General features: G+C 50.5%; 1 protein-coding gene across 6 annotated transcripts; it reads left to right on the top strand.

Moving 5' to 3' along the window:
- Positions 1–193: 193 nt before the first annotated feature.
- LOC120451138 (papilin) lies at positions 194–19987 on the top strand. Of its 6 annotated transcripts, XM_039634553.1 has the most exons (18): positions 194–590; positions 9090–9150; positions 9213–9391; positions 9491–10519; positions 10581–10884; positions 10941–14526; positions 14592–14771; positions 15070–15240; positions 15352–16373; positions 16432–16615; positions 16678–16872; positions 16957–17127; positions 17397–17962; positions 18027–18177; positions 18438–18854; positions 18969–19127; positions 19192–19308; positions 19367–19987. In XM_039634553.1, exons 1-18 carry the CDS (start codon positions 568–570, stop codon positions 19534–19536), a joined length of 8685 nt encoding a protein of 2894 aa, XP_039490487.1. In that variant the 5' UTR covers positions 194–567; the 3' UTR covers positions 19537–19987. The 6 variants fall into 6 exon arrangements, with proteins under 6 accessions (XP_039490487.1, XP_039490490.1, XP_039490488.1 ...); XM_039634556.1 differs by lacking the exon at positions 18438–18854; XM_039634554.1 differs by lacking the exon at positions 15070–15240.
- Positions 19988–20006: the final 19 nt, after the last annotated feature.

Below are 20006 nucleotides of genomic sequence, written 5' to 3' on the forward strand. Positions count from 1 at the left end.
ATAACTGTAGCTATGACTATATTGCTTGGGTGCCGCGATTATTGGGCTGCTGCTTCCGATCCGCTGCTCTGCTCTTGCTTTGCTGCGCTTGCTTTGCTGCTTTTGCTTTGCTGCTTTTGCTTTTGCTCTGCTGCGGCTTTTGTGGCACAGAATTAGAGCGATCGCATGCGAGCGACTCGATCAGTTGCTGGCGTGCCGTCAAACCCTGCGGATGTGTGCCGAATCGAGGCGGATACTTCGACTTCGACTTCGTCTTTGACTTTTAGGATAGTGCGCGATCGATCGACCGGACCGGATATATCCTGCGGCAATGCGCAGGCGCAAAGTGCCGAGTGGATTCTGATTTTGATTCTTGAAGTGATTCAACTCTGTGCCAGATAATTAAAACTCAAGTGGTGCTCCACTCAAGTGTTAGCCACTCAGCAGGGACAAGAAACGATACAGAAGGAGAAAAAATTAAATAGATATATATATATATATTTATATATATATACAATTCAAGTGGGTGAGAAACGCGAAAAGTGAGGCGACGCTTATTGTGCTGTCCTGCCAGCAAGGAGCCACAAAATGGATTTATCGAGGCGGCTGTGGTAAGCATCCGACAAACATGTAACCATGTATCCATGTATCCCTGTATCCATATCCATCCGAACGCGACGGATGCGGCACTGCAATCCCTGAAATTGATTCCCTTTGTGTCGCTAGCAAATTACTGTGTCAATTGGAATTTTAATTCCGTTTGAACTACATGGGCAAACACTTGACACGGGTCTCCTCCTCGGCCCGAGTTCTCATCCTCGTCCCCATCCTGCCACCCAGTTGTCCTGCCTTCCAGTTGTCCTGCCACATGTGCGGATACGGATGTCGATGTGGGCGTATCCCGGCTACGTGCTCGCTGTGCAACAGGCGGTGCTCCTGTTTCTGCTCCTGTTCCTCGATGTTGACACTGTGCGCGCGACTGCCATTATCCTGGCCAGCATTTTGTTTGCATGCCAAATTACATTGCCAACTTAATTGAAGTTTGTTAATGAAAATTGCAACATTTTTCAAAGCGTTTTCCAAGCCCTCCCTAATGTGCTTCAGTTGCTATTTGTGTGGGTCCTGATTGCTGCTGTTCGTCCTTGGTCCTGCGTCCTAGCAAAAATGTTTTCATTAGCAATTTAGCTCTGGAAGCTTTATTAAAAGTTATAGTCTTAATGGAGGGCATTGCGTATCCTTTTCAAGGGATTTGAAATGAAATGAAATCAATTAGGCGACGTCTAGTTCAGCTAATTTGATTGAACAGGGCCAATTCCAATTAAAACCACAATCAATTTCGCTTTTAACATCTCAATTTCCGGCATCACGATCTTACTTCAAACAGCCAGATCGGTGGTTCTCCACCCACTGGCACAGAAATTGTGCCATTACCTCACCTGCAACTCATCGACAGGTCTTTCTGTTTCTCCACCGAAATGTGTGTGTGTTGAATCGACCGCCTCCCATGGAAAAAGAAACGAAGAAATCAAATCAAATTTTCAAATGGAAATGTAAATATTTATCCCAAAGAGTTGCGTTCGTAGGTGAAGTGCGTGCGCTTTGAAGTGCCCTCTTCCCCAAAAAAAAAAAAAAAAACAGAGAAAACCAGGTGAGATGCTTGGACAGACCAGCAGATACCGGCAGAGCAGTTTGAAGAGCAGAGGTCGGTTCAAAGTTGACTCCATGAGTCCATGGCTGCCATGAGTCCAGCGATCTCACGCACATGCTGGACATCCCATCCCTATCTTGGCCATAATCTCCACCCGAGGCGGTTCTTCGCTGACCACAAGCGTTGCGTGCGTTTTATTTTTGGCCAGAGTCATAAACTGTAAAGTCCGACACCGTCACATAAAAGCCCAGAAACTTGTTCCTCGGCCAACTGGCCAACTGGCAGTTAGCGCATCCATTCGTCAAGTTCTTTAGAGTTTTTCGCGAAAATTGTGCGTTAGCCACTTGAAAGCGAAAAATCTCAATCTCTCTGTCTGTCAACTGCCGGAAAATGGGAAAAACTATAGATTTCGGGCATGAAAATGTGGCCACCACATGATTCATGTTGGCCAGAGTTTGGGGACATGTGGCCGCTAATCGCAATTCACAGGAAATCATATCATAGTTTTTCCTGCCTCAGTTTTTTAGTTGAATTAATGGAAAAGTTCTTGAGAATACATTGCTTGAAAATCATCTCGAGTAGGGTATCTGATCATTTGGCTGGCCCAAACCCAAAACCCGAGCCCCCAAACGGGTCAACATACCTATGACCATCATTATGTCTGTAGTTTAATGGCACAAACTAAACGTTTTAACGCACTCGGTAAATCAGTAAGCGAGTATCTTGTAGGTTGTATCTCGCCTGTGTGTGGCCATTAAGTGGCCAAAATATACATTACATTAAGCGAAAATCGCTGGCTCGTGACGTCTTTGAACTTGACTCCAGTTGACGCGGCTTGGAGATTTTCGGTTCGCTCTTGGAAAGAGTCGAAAAATTCCAACATGCCCCCATTCGTCTTTCTGCGGAAATTAGGATGCTTAGATCTTGTGTACTCAATGAAAATTCCCAATCTAAATATAAGACTTTACCTATGCTGATATATTTTACCCAGCGCAGTCAATGTTTGTTATGCTTTAAGTATAATATTCCGCGGAAAACACTAAATTCCGCTGGGCAGCAGGAAAATGGATGCAACAAGAAAAAACAAGAAGAACACGTACCCCACGTATCTAATTGCCCACACATAGTTGCTGGGCCAAATTGTTTATTGAGTGTGATCTGTGCGAGAGCCGCAAGACGCAACTATAAACAGTATATTTCGAAAATGTATGCTTTTGAAATGAAACACGCAATGGCAGTTGCCTTGAAACTGGGAATATCATGCACACACGCGTTTCGAGTCGAGAGTAAACACTCGAATTGCATAATTGATCCTTAATGGCTATAAATAAATCAGAAATCCCAATGTTGATCTAGAAAAGTGGCTGCTTCTCTGCTGCCAAAGTGTGCAAATTCAGTAAAACCAAAATCCCCGCCCGGAAATGTGTATGAATGTGTGTGTGTATGGATTTCTGCGAAATATCGAATGATGCGGCAAATAAGCTGCAAATTATGTTCAACAAACGCCCCCCTTGTTGTTGCACTTGCAACTTGCTGCAATCCTGTGGATCAGTTGATGCCTATTCCATGCCTCAGTTGCCTCCCAAGTTCATGGCGGCGATGTTGCACGCTGCATTTGCCACATCTGTGCTGTGGATGGGGAATGTAGATGAGGGATGGATGGGCATTGATGGGATGAGGGATCAGACCCCCAATGGCATGGTTAATGGTTTCGCGAGCGATCTGCACATCGCTTTCCCATGACTTAATGTCTTATGCTTAATTAAGCAAAGGCTGCCGACTGGGTGGCGTTTAATTATTCCAACTCCTCCATCCGAATCAAGTGTGTGTGGTGTGTGTGAGTGGCAAATAGCTTAAGAGCCATTGTTAATGTTTGCCCTCACACACCAGTAAAGTGGAGTGAAGTGTGGTATATGAACACACACAATCGGATCGATCGGCTGAGGTCGTCGCTCCCTGGCAACGCGGAAGATAAAAAGGATGCCCCAAAATATGCCGACGCTGAAATTGCACAGGCAGAACAAGCTACAAAATACTAAATAAAGAAAGCCGAATAAAAACGGAGGAGCAGCCCATGGCATGACTGCAAAAATATCCAAAAATTTTTGCAGATCCAACCAGGAGGCAACCGGCAAACTGCAAACGATGCGTCACATGCAGTAAAATGTGCCTAAAAAGTTCTGTCTGCAGAACCAGAAAGCCAGAAAAGTTGGGGCAGCATCAACAAGTGAAATATATGCGTCGCCAGCCAAAAAAAAAAAAGCGCAAAAAAAGGGGGAATATATAAAAACCCATAAAAATGTTTTGGCGGACGACAGGCGACGATCGGTGGTTTGCTGGGTGTTCTTGGGAAACGTGATGCGCATCTTGATGACAGCAAATGAACCGAACTGCAGACCCGACTGATAGCCCTTTTTTTTGTTTTTGTTTCTGGGGGTCAGGGACGTAGCCCTTTGGCACTTCCGATGGTCTGGATGTTTAGCAAATACCTCCAAGGAGTCTGCAAGACGTAAGGAACCCACTGACAAGTACTGAAACGATGAGCTAAGCCGTAATTGCGCTATAAATCAATGTCTGCTCCACATTTTATGCGTCAGGTAGTCGTACTGCCACTGGCCGACATGGTAGCATTTTAGCCAATTCAATAACTGAAATTGGGAGTTGCTCATTGTTTATTTTAGACTTCCAGCAGCAAAACAGATTGTTGAAATTCGGACAGATATTTCTATTTAGCATAATTAATGGGCAATTCAATTGCTTGAGCAGAATGAACAGCAATGATCTGACATAACTAAAAATTATATAAAAAGTAGCCTTCCCAAAATAGCTGCGGTTTGCCTAAGAATTCCAGCAATTATTTACTTTTCCCTTAGTTTATTAGTTCCACGCTAATTAAGTGCTGAAATATGCCAGCTCATTTGGCATCCTGTGAGCAGCATTTCCACTTTTTTTACTTTATCGCAAGTCGGCGCTAAAATGTTTACACAGAGGCCTGATTAATAATCCCCCACTGGGCGAGGTGGGTTCAAAGTTCGAGGAGGTGCAAAAGTGTATGTTTCCCCAGAAACTATTTTCCCTGTTTTCCATTTCGAGTGCTATTAGCCATAAGTGAAGTCAAGCAGCTTGTTGCAATCGCGGGCCGAATGAGTTGGGCAAATAGAAAATTGCCAATGCTCGTGGGGCTTGGTGGAGGTGGAGATGGAGATGGTAAAGTGTGGATGTGCAGTTGTGGAGATGTGGGGCTGTCGAGGATGGGAAGTCGCGACAGCGGCGTTATGATGCCTCTAATTAGCTGCACAGCACTGTTGATTCTCCGGAGGAGGCCGCTTCTGGTGGCTCCCGCGACATGGTCATAAAGATTTGTTTGCCCGTCGAACATTTGGCCGCCGCCGTTGACAGCGAGGGAAATTTATGGGTCAGTAAGTTGGCCAAGTGAAACGCATAGTGAAATCTCTTTCCCTTTTTTCTCGCGCCCAGTCTCGGTAAACTGGGCTTAAATGCGCATTCTGTTTGCTCATTTGCTCTGCTCATTTGGCCAAATGCGTGGCAAATATTTCATTAGGCATTTGGGCAAACTTTGTTGTGCCTCTCCTCAGCCCCCAACAATCCACAATCCACATTCAACATTCAACGTTTGCTGCTTGCTGCAACATTGTGGGAGTGCAGCACTGAATTTGCCAAAATGTTGCATAATCTCTGTGCATTTTGCAAACACTTGAGGGCAAAGGCGTATGTTTATTATTTTCACTACTCAATTAAGTTAAATTAATTTCAAAATTGATAATGGCCCGGCCAGGCTGAGTGCTGTGTGCCAGTGTTTGGCTCTGCCAGTCAAAATGGCAACTGGGGCTTCCATTCCCCGCCAGAAGTGAGCTCCATCTGCAGCTCGAGCTCCATCTCCATCTCCACTGGATCTCTGTGTGCGTTGCTTTATGCAAATGCAATTAAAATTTCAACAATGCAAACATTTACTTCCGTTGCAACAAATGTCGTTGCTCCACCAGCCCCTGTGCCCGCCTCTTCTTCATGCAGACATCATCATCATCGTCATCATGGGAGCTTTGGCTGCAGCAGCATCAGCAGGAGCACCATCATCACATACACCTGGCCACACCTCAGCCACAATTTGGCGCTTTGCATTAGAGTCTGCTTGTCTTGTGATAATTGTATGACTATGTAATTGTATTTGAACAAACGGGTGTCACACACTCGCACGCATCCTTCCGCCTAATGAGGTGGATACCCGTGCAATAATTGCTGCCTGGTATTTTGCGGCCAAATAAAACGCACTAACGAAGCTGATTAGGATTCACTGCCTGGATCGATCTTGGGTGGCTAAAGGGAGAGAGTGTACCTTGTGATTATTCAAATTTTTCCATGTAGCATAGAAGTATTCTCTCTGTGTAGGAGGCGGGTGCACTTATGCGCATTTTCCGTTGCCTGCAATTAAATCAGTTGCCTGCAACATCGAATTCCTTGCGTTCCTCGCAATCAACATAAAAAAGCGAAAAAGGGGCCAGCAGAAGTCAAACGGTTGCAGCTGGTCGAACTGGGGCCATGGGCATTCCATCTTCATCAAAGGGCCCCGGGATCTGCAGAGGCTGGCAGCTGCGGCATTGGAATCCTCATGGATGCAGCTCGCATATTGCATGCCCCACCGCCAATTGATTAACTCCAGCTAGTTGTTTCCCCGATCAATTGGCATGGGAAAAGAAAGAAGAATCAAATCTAGTGGGTGGTTGCGATTGAAGTGCGGGAAATTCTACCAAGTCGACCTCGCGGATGAGTCATGTAAACAAATCCAACGTCAGTTCCCGATGGTCAGGTGTGAAAACTGGCCGAACTTTATGGTTGTTTTTGCGGCAATTGTTTGGTTTTCCACTTGCTACATATTTTTCCAGATTTAGACTACTTTCGGTTGGCCCAGAATTAGCCGTAATTTGTTGTCGATCTTTAGTTTGGCGGCTAAGTGCACGCACTTGTGGAGTAAGTGCCACTGATAATGTTGTTCTTACGGCTCATTAGCAGGCGCTTTATTTACGATGATCATTGCAACATTTTACATGAAAACATATCTTTTTGGAGTACCTATGTACATTCTCGAAATACTCTCTCACTGAAACGAAAAGTTGTATCTCAGTATGTCAGTTCTTGAAAGTATATATCTGCTACTCTAGGATGTTCAATATGAAAAATAAATATATTTCTTCGAGTGTGCTACGCATTCTATGCCACAATGCACTTGTTGCGTGGAAGGCATTTGAAAGCAATTACACGATCGTGAATATATCTCTGGCATGGATGCGGAGTGAATATCTTTTAGCTACTCGGTCTGCAGAGAGAGCGTACGACTACTATATCTGTGTATGTGGCCTGGATTTGCATCCATGCTGCAGTTGTTCAAGTTGACTGATAATGGCTGCAATTGTGTAGCTGAAAAGGGAGCATTTCCCTCCACTCTCACTGCATTTATGCAGTGATTGCCAGCCAGAGCCCCTTAAAAAAATATTATCACCGCTTAGAGAGCCGCTATCCGAAACCCAAATGCCTTTGTAATGCGGCGCACAATGAACAATGGACTGCTATTGTGGGACTGCTATTCTGGCCACAAAGCTGCAAGGCCAGAAAGGCCAGAAAGGCATTGCGACCCGATAATTGGCCCTCTTAGAGGCGCAGCTTTGATCTCGCCTGCCAACTAAATCCTGGTCACCAAACTAAATGGGGTCAGGGATTGGGAGGAGAAGGCCCACCAACCGACACATTAATCTGATGCATACGAGTATAGTTCAGCGTATTTGTGTAAAGTTCCCGCCCACGAGCTTAGCATTTCCTGCAGACTTATTTGACATTTCTGTGGCGGCATTGCGGTGGTTCACATGACATGTGTAACTTATTTGACGATTGGGCCAACTGTTTGTGCTAGTGTCACGTGGCATCCGCCGCATGTGGCAATAACAATGTTATTCCCATTCCCATTTCCATTCATTCACTCAAGCGACAAACAAAAAATCTGGGGTCCGAGGATTTTGCGTAATCAGCAGACGCGTTTGAAATCGAAATCGAGAAGTGCGCTCTTGCGGTTTTTGCCAGCTCATCGGTTTCCTTGGCACTGCCCAATTAATGGACTTGGTCCTGGAGTTCCCTGCTCGTGGTCCTGGTTTGGCGGGTATCTTAGTGTCCTGGTGTCCTGTTCGCATGACGCAATGACTGAGAAGGAGGCAACTGGGCGACTGGGAGACGCCGCCCCTGCTCAATGGACTGTGAAATGTGTGCCGTTGTCGGTTTGCCATTTGCCTTCCGTTGTCCTTGCCAAAGCAATAGGTGTCCTGGCATTGGTTTCAAAAGGGAAATGCGCTCAAATTGCATTAAAATGCCAACACAGAAGCATAAAAATTATGGCCACACTTGGCGCCCAGCCCCCTCGGCTGCTCTCGGCTGTCATAAGCAGCACGCCTGCTGCGGCAGTACCCCCAGAATCCAAGGACCCATAGACCACGGCATGTCCTTCGAAGCCAGGAGGACAGGAGGCAAGGAGGCGAGCGCCATCAGTCGGAGGCGTCCAAGCGTAACAAACCGAGCGGCTCCCCGCACGCAGCAGCGTCAGAAATTAAATTGGCAAGCCCCCAACAAGAAAGCGCAGGGGATGCAGTGCAGCAAACGTTGCCTGCAACATTGAACGCCTTTGACATATTCACGCAACTTGTCCTCGGGGCGCAACGACATCCTCCTCCGTGGAGCAACTTACCCAAAGAAGTCAGATTCGGCGGCGTCGAATTGTCTGCGGCATAATCGTATATTCTCCCTGGCTTCGGGTACTTATTATTTGCTTGGTTCTGCGCTTCTTTGCTGCTGCTTTTCGTTTTGGCAAATCGGCAGGAAGCCCTGCTAAATTATGTCTTGTTTATGTGGCATTGCATATTTATGGTCCGTGCGCGCGGCGCATAATAAAAAAATGTTACCAAAGAAATTGCAAATTTTACTTGACCAAGTCCCATTCTTTTTGCCAACCAATGGGTGGGGGGCAATCCACCGACAACCCACCGACGACAATCCCGCCACAGATTTAGCCGCAAAAACAAGTTCAATGTTTGCTTGCTCTGGCCAGTGAGCATAAACAAGTTCATCATGTTGTCGCCGCGAAGCCCCACAAAAGTTTGTTTGTGCCCCTTCGCTGGACGCGGACCCATGTCTTTGAGAAAGTCCCAGTCCAAGTTGGTTGCTCCCCCGCCAGCCAGCAAGCCACCCAGCCTGTTGCTCCTCTAATGAGTCTGAGCACTCGTGTGTCCACAGGCATGCGGCGGAGTCAACGTCAACAAATACATAGCTAAACGATATACATATACATATGTGCAACAAGACAACACGTGACTTCGGTCCCATGATTTTAATGAATGGCCGAGTTGGGCGAGGTTATGTCTGGGTGGTGTTTAATTAAATTGCCTTCTCCGCTCTCCACTTGCAGCTCAACTGCCTTGGTAGCATTCATTGTTCTGGCCGGCATCCATGATTCCCACAGCAGATTCGTAAGTATGCCGCGTAGAACCTGATGGAACCTACGGCTAATCCGCTGAGCCCTTTTTTCCAGCCTGGACTCAGACAAAAAAGACAATATGGTGCGAACATGTACCTACCGGAGAGCTCAGTGACGCCCGGCGGCGAGGGTAGCGATCCCGATGAGTGGACACCCTGGAGCTCACCCTCGGACTGTTCCAGGACCTGCGGCGGTGGCGTGTCCTACCAGACTCGCGAGTGCCTGCGAAGAGAGTGAGTATACAAGATAGATAGATAGATAGATAGATTAGAGATAGAGACTTAGCATACATTAACTACCTCCTTGACTCCTCATCCTCATCTCTTCCACAGTGGTCGTGGCGAGGCAGTCTGCAGTGGAGGCAGTCGTCGTTACTTCTCCTGCAACACCCAAGACTGTCCGGAGGAGGAGTCCGACTTCCGGGCGCAGCAGTGCTCCCGCTTCGACAGACAGAACTTCGATGGAGTCTTCTACGAGTGGGTGCCGTACACGAATGCGCCCAATCCCTGCGAGCTGAACTGCATGCCCAAGGGCGAGCGCTTCTACTTCCGCCAGCGGGAGAAGGTGGTGGACGGAACCCGCTGCAATGACAAGGACCTTGATGTGTGCGTGAATGGGGAGTGCATGCCCGTGGGCTGTGACATGATGCTGGGCAGCGATGCCAAGGAGGATAAGTGCCGCAAGTGCGGCGGTGATGGCAGCACCTGCAAGACCATTCGCAACACCATCACCACTAAGGACCTGGCTCCCGGCTACAATGACCTGCTGCTGCTCCCCGAGGGAGCCACCAACATTCGCATCGAGGAGACGGTGCCCTCCAGCAATTACCTGGCCTGTCGGAACCACAGTGGACACTACTATCTGAACGGCGATTGGCGCATCGACTTCCCGCGCCCCATGTTCTTCGCGAGCTCGTGGTGGAACTACGAACGAAAGCCCATGGGCTTCGCCGCTCCCGACCAACTGACCTGCAGCGGCCCCATCTCGGAGAGCCTCTTCATAGTTATGCTGGTGCAGGAGAAGAACATCAGCCTCGACTACGAGTACAGCATTCCGGAGAGCCTTAGTCACTCGCAGCAGGATACGCACACGTGGACGCATCATCAGTTTAACGACTGCAGTGCCTCCTGCGGCGGTGGCACTCAGAGTCGAAAGGTCACCTGCAACAACCGCATCACCTTGGCGGAAGTGAACCCTTCGTTGTGCGATCAAAAGTCCAAGCCAGTGGAGGAACAGGCCTGCGGCACGGAACCATGTGCACCACACTGGGTGGAGGGAGAGTGGACCAAGTGCTCCAAGGGCTGCGGGTCGGATGGCTTCCAAAACAGGAGCATCACCTGCGAGCGAATCTCCTCTTCGGGGTAAGTCCTTCTTGAGCCACGATATATATATTTCACAATAACCTGGTGCTTTTCAATTTAGCGAGCATACAGCTGAAGAAGATGCCGTATGCCTGAAGGAGGTGGGCAACAAGCCGGCCACCAAGCAGGAGTGCAACCGCGATGTCAAGAACTGCCCCAAGTATCATCTGGGACCTTGGACGCCATGTGATAAGCTGTGCGGCGACGGAAAGCAGACGCGAAAGGTGACATGTTTCATTGAGGAGAACGGACACAAAAGAGTCCTGCCAGAAGAAGATTGCGTGGAGGAAAAGCCGGAGACGGAGAAGTCCTGCCTCCTGACGCCTTGTGAGGGAGTTGACTGGATACTCTCTCAATGGAGCGGTGTAAGTATTGTACATACCTGTGATGCCATAAAATACTGATTTCCTGCGTATTGTAGTGCAATGCATGTGGTCAGAACACCGAAACACGTACCGCCATCTGTGGCAACAAGGAGGGCAAGGTGTATCCGGACCAGTTCTGTGAGCCAGAGGTACCCACTCTATCCCGTTCGTGCAAGTCGCCCAAGTGCGAGGCTCAGTGGTTCTCCTCGGAGTGGAGCAAGTGCTCTGCTCCATGCGGAAAAGGTGTCAAGTCTCGCATTGTCATTTGCTGGGAGTTCGATGGCAAGACGGTGACTCCAGCAGATGATGACTCAAAGTGCAACAAGGAAACAAAGCCGGAATCGGAACAGGAATGCGAGGGTGAGGAGAAGGTTTGTCCAGGCGAGTGGTTCACTGGACCTTGGGGCAAGTGCAGCAAGCCCTGCGGCGGAGGAGAACGAGTCCGTGAGGTCCTGTGCCTTTCCAATGGAACCAAGTCGGTTAACTGCGATGAAGAAAAGGTCGAACCCCTTTCTGAAAAGTGTAATCCTGAGGCCTGCACTGAGGATGAGATACTCCCGTTGACAAGTACTGATAAGCCCATCGAGGATGACGAGGAGGATTGCGATGAAGATGGTATTGAGTTGATCAGTGATGGGTTGTCAGACGATGAAAAGAGCGAAGATGTGATCGACTTGGAAGGAACTCCAAGCGGTGAAACTACACCAGAGGCAGAAGAACTTATGCAAAGTGACAGCCCGACACCCTACGACGAGTCTGAATCGACTGGTACCACAATTGAGGGATCGGGATACGATTCGGAATCAACAACCGACAGCGGCATTTCCACAGAAGGAAGCGGTGATGACGAGGAAACCTCTGAGGCATCCACTGATTTGTCTAGCTCCACGGATGCCGACTCCAGCTCCAGTGACTCCACTTCCAGCGACTCCAGCTCCAGTATTTCCAGCGATGCAACTTCTGAAGCACCGGCATCCTCAGTTTCCGATTCAAGCGACTCCACAGACTCATCCACAGAGCCCACAGGTGTTTCTGACGACTCCACTGATGTCTCGAGCTCATCAGACGCCTCCGTCTCGGAGTCGACCGATGTCTCAAGCGCCTCAGATTCTACAGACTCCACCAATGCTTCCGATTCAACTCCTGAAGGCTCCACGGAAGCCTCAAGTTCCACAGATGACTCCACGGACTCTTCGGACAATTCATCAAACGCTAGTGAGTCATCAACAGAGGCTTCGGCCTCATCCTCATCTGATTCCAGTGACAGTACTGACGGATCCACTGATGGCGTGTCCGGCACTACGGAGAATTCATCAGACAGTACCTCTGATGCCACTTCGGACTCAACAGCATCTTCTGATTCTACGGACTCTACTTCCGATCAGACAACTGAAACTACTCCTGAATCATCGACTGATTCAACAGAATCGTCTACCTTGGACGCATCCTCCACCACAGATGCCTCCTCAAGCAGCGAATCCGCATCGGAAAGCACAACCGATGGTTCTTCTTCCACTTCCAACTCCGATACAACCGAAACCACCGGAATGTCCAGTGATGGATCAACCACAGATGCAACCACAGTGGCTTCTGACAGCAGTGACGACACCACTGATGGATCAACTGATGAAACCACTGATGGTTCCTCTAATGCCTCTACTGATGGCTCTACTGAGGGCGCAAGTGAGGACACCACATTGTCCACGGAATCCTCTGGACCAACTGAAAGCACTGAAGCTAGTGCCAGTGATGGTTCGACCACCGAGGGAAGTACTGTCGAGGACCTGTCCAGTTCCACAAGCTCGGATGTTACCTCTGATTCAACCAACACAGACTCCTCATCTTCCACTGAAGTATCTGGTTCCACAGATACATCCTCCTCCACAGATGCTTTCTCAACAGATGCTGCCTCTACTGACGCTTCCTCTACAGATGGTACTGAATCTACCGATAGTACTGTTAGTGGAGGAACCAGCGACACTACAGAAAGCGGTCCAACCGAGGAGAGCACTACTGAAGGCTCTACTGAAAGCACAACTGAAGGATCCACAGACAGCACCCAGTCCACAGATCTGGACAGCACCACCAGTGATATCTGGAGCACCAGTGATAAGGATGACGAATCGGAGAGCAGTACTCCTTTCTCCTTTGATTCCGAAGTTACCAAGAGCAAGCCTCGTAAATGTAAGCCGAAGAAGAGTACCTGCGCTAAGTCAGAGTACGGTTGCTGTCCGGATGGTAAGTCCACTCCAAAGGGACCGTTTGACGAGGGCTGTCCCATTGCCAAGACCTGTGCGGATACAAAGTACGGCTGTTGCTTGGACGGAGTGTCTCCGGCTAAGGGCAAGAACCACAAGGGATGTCCCAAGTCGCAGTGCGCTGAGACTCTCTTTGGCTGCTGTCCCGATAAATTCACCGCCGCCGATGGTGAGAACGATGAAGGATGTCCAGAAACCACCACTGTACCGCCCACGACGACCACAGAGGAGTCCCAGCCAGAGACAACAACTGAGATTGAAGGATCCGGCCAAGACTCGTCGACGTCTGAAACCGAAATCAAGAAGTCCTGCTCCTTCTCCGAATTCGGTTGCTGTCCCGATGCAGAAACAGCTGCCAAGGGTCCCGATTTCGAGGGTTGCGGCGTTGAGGCACTAGCTCTCAAGGACTGCGGAGAGTCTGCGAACGGTTGCTGTCCGGATGGTCAAACACCTGCTAGCGGTCCGAATGGCGAAGGCTGCCCTGGATGCACACGTGAACGCTTTGGATGTTGCCCGGATTCCCAGACCGCGGCTCATGGTCCCAACAAGGAGGGCTGCTGCTTGGACACCGAGTTTGGCTGCTGTCCCGACAACATCTTGGCCGCCCGTGGACCCAACAACGAGGGCTGCGAATGCCACTACACTCCCTATGGTTGCTGCCCCGACAACAAGTCCGCCGCAACTGGCTACAACCAGGAGGGATGCGCCTGCGAGACGACCCAGCATGGCTGCTGTCCCGACAAGATCACTGCCGCCAAGGGACCCAAGCACGAGGGCTGCCCGTGCGAGACCACCCAGTTCGGATGCTGTCCGGACGGGCTCACCTTCGCCAAGGGACCGCACCACCACGGCTGCCACTGCACTCAGACGGAGTTCAAGTGCTGCGACGACGAGAAGACCCCGGCCAAGGGTCCCAACGGCGAGGGCTGCACCTGTGTGGAGAGCAAGTTCGGCTGCTGTCCCGATGGAGTCACCAAGGCGACGGACGAGAAGTTCGGCGGATGCGAGAATGTCCAGGAGCCACCGCAGAAGGCCTGCGGCCTGCCCAAGGAGACGGGCACCTGCAACAACTACAGCGTCAAGTACTACTTCGATACCTCCTACGGAGGATGCGCTCGCTTCTGGTATGGTGGATGCGATGGCAACGACAATCGCTTCGAGAGCGAGGCCGAGTGCAAGGACACCTGCCAGGAGTACACCGGCAAGCACGTGTGCCTGCTGCCCAAGAGCGCTGGTCCCTGCACTGGCTTCACCAAGAAATGGTACTTCGATGTCGACCGCAACCGGTGCGAGGAGTTCCAATACGGCGGATGCTACGGCACCAATAACCGCTTCGATAGCTTGGAACAGTGCCAGGGCACTTGTGCTGCCAGTGAGAATCTGCGTAAGTGTGGATCTACTCGTATTCCTTCTTCAAGGGCTACGATCATCGTGATGCTCCCATTGCAGCTACCTGTGAACAACCTGTGGAGAGTGGACCATGTGCCGGCAACTTCGAGCGTTGGTACTACGATAACGAGACCGACATCTGCCGACCCTTCACCTATGGCGGATGCAAAGGCAACAGGAACAACTATCCCACGGAACATGCCTGCAGCTACAACTGCCGCCAGCCCGGCGTGCTTAAAGGTTTGAGATCTGATTTAGTATGTGGCGGTGCCTTGAGTTGGGTAATGGGCTTAGTTGTATGCCATTTTATGCTTGGGTTAATGAGTTATTTTAAGCCTAAACCTTCTGATTTCTCCTGGCTAACGGTATGTTCTTTCCAAACTTTCCTTTTCCCCCAAAAAAAACTGCTTGGTTACTTTATTGTATGTGCATGATTGCTTGTTACTTGCTATGCCGACTTTCCGAATCTGCACCCGCACCCGCATCCGAATCCGAATCTCTTCCTGCACCAAACACCTCCACCATCCCACAACCCCAGACCGCTGTGCGCTTCCTAAGCAAACCGGTGATTGCAGTGAAAAGCTGGCCAAGTGGCACTTCTCCGAGAACGAGAAGCGCTGCGTGCCCTTCTACTACACGGGTTGTGGTGGCAACAAGAACAACTTCCCGACCCTGGAGTCCTGCGAGGACCACTGCCCCCGTCAAGTTGGTAAGCTTTCAATGTTGCCTGCCCTCCGGAGGCTGCTTTCAATGTGTTCCTGTTTTCTGCCACCCAAAACCCCTGCCCAACTGACCCTCTACCAATCCCTAACCCAACTAGCCAAGGACATCTGTGAGATTCCGGCCGAGGTGGGCGAGTGTGCCAACTACGTCACCAGCTGGTACTACGACACCCAGGATCAGGCCTGTCGCCAGTTCTACTACGGCGGCTGTGGGGGCAACGAGAACCGCTTCGCCACCGAGGAGTCCTGTTTGGCACGTTGCGATCGCAAACCCGAACCCACGACCACCACACCCGCCCCCAGGCACCAGGACGTCTGTGACGAGGAACCGGCTCCAGGGGAATGTAGTGACTGGGTGCTTAAATGGCACTTTGATCGGAAGGCTGGCTCTTGCCGTCAGTTCTACTATGGCAATTGTGGCGGCAATGGCAATCGTTTCGAGACAGAGAACGATTGTCAGCAGCGTTGCCTCAGTCAGCAGCCTCCTGCTCCGATTCCTGCACGAGCACCAGCTCCAACCAGGCAGCCGGATGCAGCTCCCGCTGCCGCTCAGTGCAGTCAGCCTGCTGATCCCGGACAGTGCGATCAATGGGCGCTCCAATGGAACTACAACGAGGCCGAGGGTCGCTGTCAGTCCTTCTACTACGGAGGCTGTGGCGGCAATGATAATCGCTTTGCCACCGAGGAGGAGTGCTCCGCTCGCTGCTCGCCCAGCGTAGACATCCGAATTGGTGCCGATCCCGTGGAGCATGACACGTCCAAGTGCTTCCAGGCCTTCGAGTCGGGTAACTGCTACGACAACGTGACCCGCTGGTACTACAACAGTGAGGAGGGACTCTGCGACGAGTTCGTCTATACGGGCTGCGGCGGCAATGACAACAACTATGCCACCGAGGAGGAGTGCCAGAACGAGTGCAACGATGCCCAGACCACCTGCGCCCTGCCTCCTGTCCGTGGACGATGCAATGACCTCTCCCGCCGCTGGTACTTCGATGAGCGAAGCGGTGGATGCCACGAGTTCGAGTTCACCGGATGCCGCGGTAATCGCAACAACTTTGTGTCGGAGAGCGACTGCCTCAGCTTCTGCCGTGGTGAACCTGCTGTGGAGCCTCCAGCGCAGGTAGGATTGTTCTCCTTTCGCTATTTTATTGGTGTTTTTATTGTTACATCTCTTGCAGATCTACTCCGTGTGCACCGAGCCCGCGGAGGCGGGCGAATGCGACAATCGCACCACCGCGTGGTTCTACGATAGCGAGAACATGGCCTGCACGGCCTTCACCTACACGGGATGCGGAGGCAATGGAAACCGGTTCGAGACCCGCGATCAATGCGAACGGCAGTGCGGCGAGTTCAAGGGAGTGGGTAAGTTTGGGGCAGCCGGGCTGGGGTACTTATTTTTCAGATGCTATAATCTCTTGTGTCAGACGTTTGCAATGAACCGGTGACCACGGGTCCGTGCACCGACTGGCAGACGAAGTACTACTTCAACGTAGGAAGCCAGGCTTGCGAACCGTTCACCTATGGTGGATGCGATGGCACTGGCAACCGTTTCAGCGATTTGTACGAGTGCCAGACGGTTTGCCTGGCCGGTCGTGAACTGAGAGTGGGCTCGACTAAAGGTAACATATATAGAGCGGGCGGGTCTCGACTTGGGGGTCACCATGGAGTCGCTGGGCTAACTGGTTCTTCTCTTGCGTAAGTAGAAATCTGCCTGCTGCCGGTGGCGACGGGCCGCTGCAATGGACCTTCGGTGCACGAGCGCCGTTGGTACTACGACGACGCTGTAGGAAACTGTGTGTCCTTCATTTATGCCGGCTGCTCCGGCAACCAGAACAACTTCCGATCCTACGAGGCATGCACGAACCAATGCCGACGTAAGCCCCACTTCTCCAGCCACTTATGCACCACAAAGCTCTGTGCACCACAGAGCTCACTGCACCACAAAACGCACCCACCCACCCACAAATGCACCTTGCAATCTGCCCACACCCAAATCGCTTGCTCTTGTAGAAACTTTGAAGTAGCACCTGTAGTAGTTGCGTTAGTGCACCTTCACTAGACTTAAGACTGCACGGGTTCTTGGGAATGGAATGTCTCGCTTTAGTAGCTTTCCTGACTGATTCGCCATCCCCTTCTCTTGCAGCGGAACCAAACAAGCAGGACAACGAAATTGGACAAAGTCCGTGCGACACCTTCGATGCCGAGTGCCAGGACCTCCGCTGTCCATACGGCGTTCGCCGTGTGGCTGCCCAATCCCAGCCAGAGTGCACGCAGTGCATCTGCGAGAATCCGTGCGACGGCTACAGCTGCCCGGAGGGCCAGCAGTGCGTCGTCGATGTGGCCAGTACCGACGATCGCCAGTTCGCTCCAGTGTGTCGCGATATATATAAGGCAGGAGAGTGCCCGGCTCTGTCGGCCAATGCCAGTGGATGTGCCCGCGAGTGTTACACCGATGCGGACTGTCGCGGGGACAACAAGTGCTGCAGCGACGGCTGCGGTCAGTTGTGCGTGCATCCCGCTCGTCCCACTCAGCCGCCCAGGACTCAGGCTCCAGTGGTCTCCTATCCGGGCGATGTCAGAGCCGCTCTGGAACCCAAGGAGACGCATGAGCTGGATGTCCAGACTGCCATCGGCGGCATAGCTGTGCTGCGCTGCTTCGCCACTGGCAATCCAGCTCCGAATATCACCTGGTCGCTCAAGAACTTGGTGGTAAGCTATTGGCAGGATCTTTTTCTTCTAGTCCGGCTGAAATGCATTATTGTGTTATCTACAGATCAATACGAACCAGGGACGATATGTGTTGACCTCCAACGGTGATCTGACCATTGTCCAGGTGCGTCAAACCGACGATGGCACCTACGTCTGCGTGGCCAGCAATGGTCTGGGAGAACCCGTGCGCCGCGAGGTCGCCCTTCAGGTTACAGGTGCGTCCTTTTCATTATATTTGTGTTTCCTCTTATCCTTACTGGTTGGTATGAATGTTGAGTCCACCGTTTATATAGACCTAAGTAGGAAATGAATGAATGAATACCCTATTGAGGGATTACCGACTATGCTATTGGTACTAGCTACTGATGATTTATACGCTTTGGTGATGGCTATGTAACTAACTGCTTTTTATTGAACACTTTGCGCATGTTGCCTGCTTTTCCGTAATTGCTTGCTTGAAACCTGGTGGCGGTAGAACCCGTAAACCAGCCCGCCTATATTTACGGAGACAAGAACGTTACCCAAATCGTTCAGTTGAACCGCCCAGCGGTGATCCGCTGTCCGGCCGGTGGCTTCCCGGTGCCGCATGTCAGCTGGTGGCGCAACGGACAAATGTTTGGCCTCAATAATGGCTTGATGAATCGCGACTTCTCGCTGGTCTTCAACTCGATCCAATTGTCGGATCTTGGCCTCTACACCTGCGAGGTGTACAACCAAAGGCGTCCGGTTTCGTTGCGCGTCACCCTGAAGGCGGTGGGTCCTGTCCGACCACTGAATGCCGCAGAGGAGCAGTACATGCAGTATGTGCTCAGCCCGGCCACCCGTCCGGTGACCCAGCGACCCAGCTATCCCTACCGACCCACCCGACCGGCCTATGTGCCAGAGCCCACAGGTGAGTACTGCACCTTTGCATGTTTCCGCTGGCCTGGCATGGTGTTGGATGTTTTTGTTGATTCGGTATGTTTTGGTATCCGTGAAACTAATCGCTCCCTTACATGATTCACAGTTAATGTCCATGCCGTGTTGGCGCTGGAGCCGAAGAACAGCTACACCCCAGGATCCACCATTGTCATGAGCTGCTCCGTGCAGGGCTATCCAGAACCGAATGTCACATGGACCAAGGACGACGTGCCTCTGTACAACAACGAGCGTGTTCAAATTACATGTAAGTTGGAATTTGCAGCTTTGCTACTTTGATCCATTGAAATTGAAATGTTTTGTAACCGCAGACCAACCACATCGCCTGGTACTGAGTGATGTCACACCCTCGGATTCGGGCAAGTACACTTGCCGGGCCAGCAATGCGTATACCTACGCCAATGGAGAAGCCAATGTGTCCATTCAATGTAAGTTTGGGGTCTTAAGATCGTTGTATTGGGGCTACTAATGTGGTTATATTTGCAGCTGTGGTACCTGTGTCGCCCGAGTGCGTTGACAATCCGTACTTCGCCAACTGCAAGCTGATCGTCCAGGGCAGATACTGTTCCAATCCGTACTACACCAAGTTCTGCTGCCGATCCTGCACGTTGGCTGGCCAGGTGGCCACGTCTTCTCTCCATCCCAATGCGGTGTAATTCCACACAGAGAGAAGTAATTTTGTTTAGTTTTCGGATTGAATTGAGTTTAAACGCACCACACAAGAATAATTGGATCGACATTCGCGGACATCCCCCATCATCCAAAAGCAGAGAGACCAAAAAGCCAATCGTTGCTTAGCCATAGCCACCATATATATACATATATATCCTACCGATCAAGAACGAACGAACTTCTATTGTAGTATTTTACTCTCTTCCAGGACAAAAGCAAATAGTATTAGTGTTTTTATGTTTGTGTTCCTATTTATTCTTGATAACGAGTAACCTTAAATTCAATCGAGGAAAGAAAAGCGGCTAAAACGAATTTGCCTTCTACTTTTTAGTTTCTACGACATTTCTGTGCAACGAGTAAAGCATTTAAGCCTAAAAAACCAATAATTGTAAATAAATTAAAACTACATAATAAAGAGTGCATATGTATAAAAGATTCAATTCGGGGGATGACC

This window comes from Drosophila santomea, chromosome 3R (assembly GCF_016746245.2).
Source record: "Drosophila santomea strain STO CAGO 1482 chromosome 3R, Prin_Dsan_1.1, whole genome shotgun sequence".
In the NCBI taxonomy this organism is placed as follows: Eukaryota; Metazoa; Arthropoda; class Insecta; order Diptera; family Drosophilidae; genus Drosophila; species Drosophila santomea.

Bases quoted from the DNA above. Each gene is read 5' to 3' on its own strand.
- LOC120451138 (XM_039634553.1), top strand. From the start codon at position 568: ATGGATTTATCGAGGCGGCTGTG. The intron at 14,527-14,591 runs GTAAGTGTGGAT...CTCCCATTGCAG, and splicing joins TGCTGCCAGTGAGAATCTGC to CTACCTGTGAACAACCTGTG. The intron at 18,855-18,968 runs GTGAGTACTGCA...CATGATTCACAG, and splicing joins CTATGTGCCAGAGCCCACAG to TTAATGTCCATGCCGTGTTG.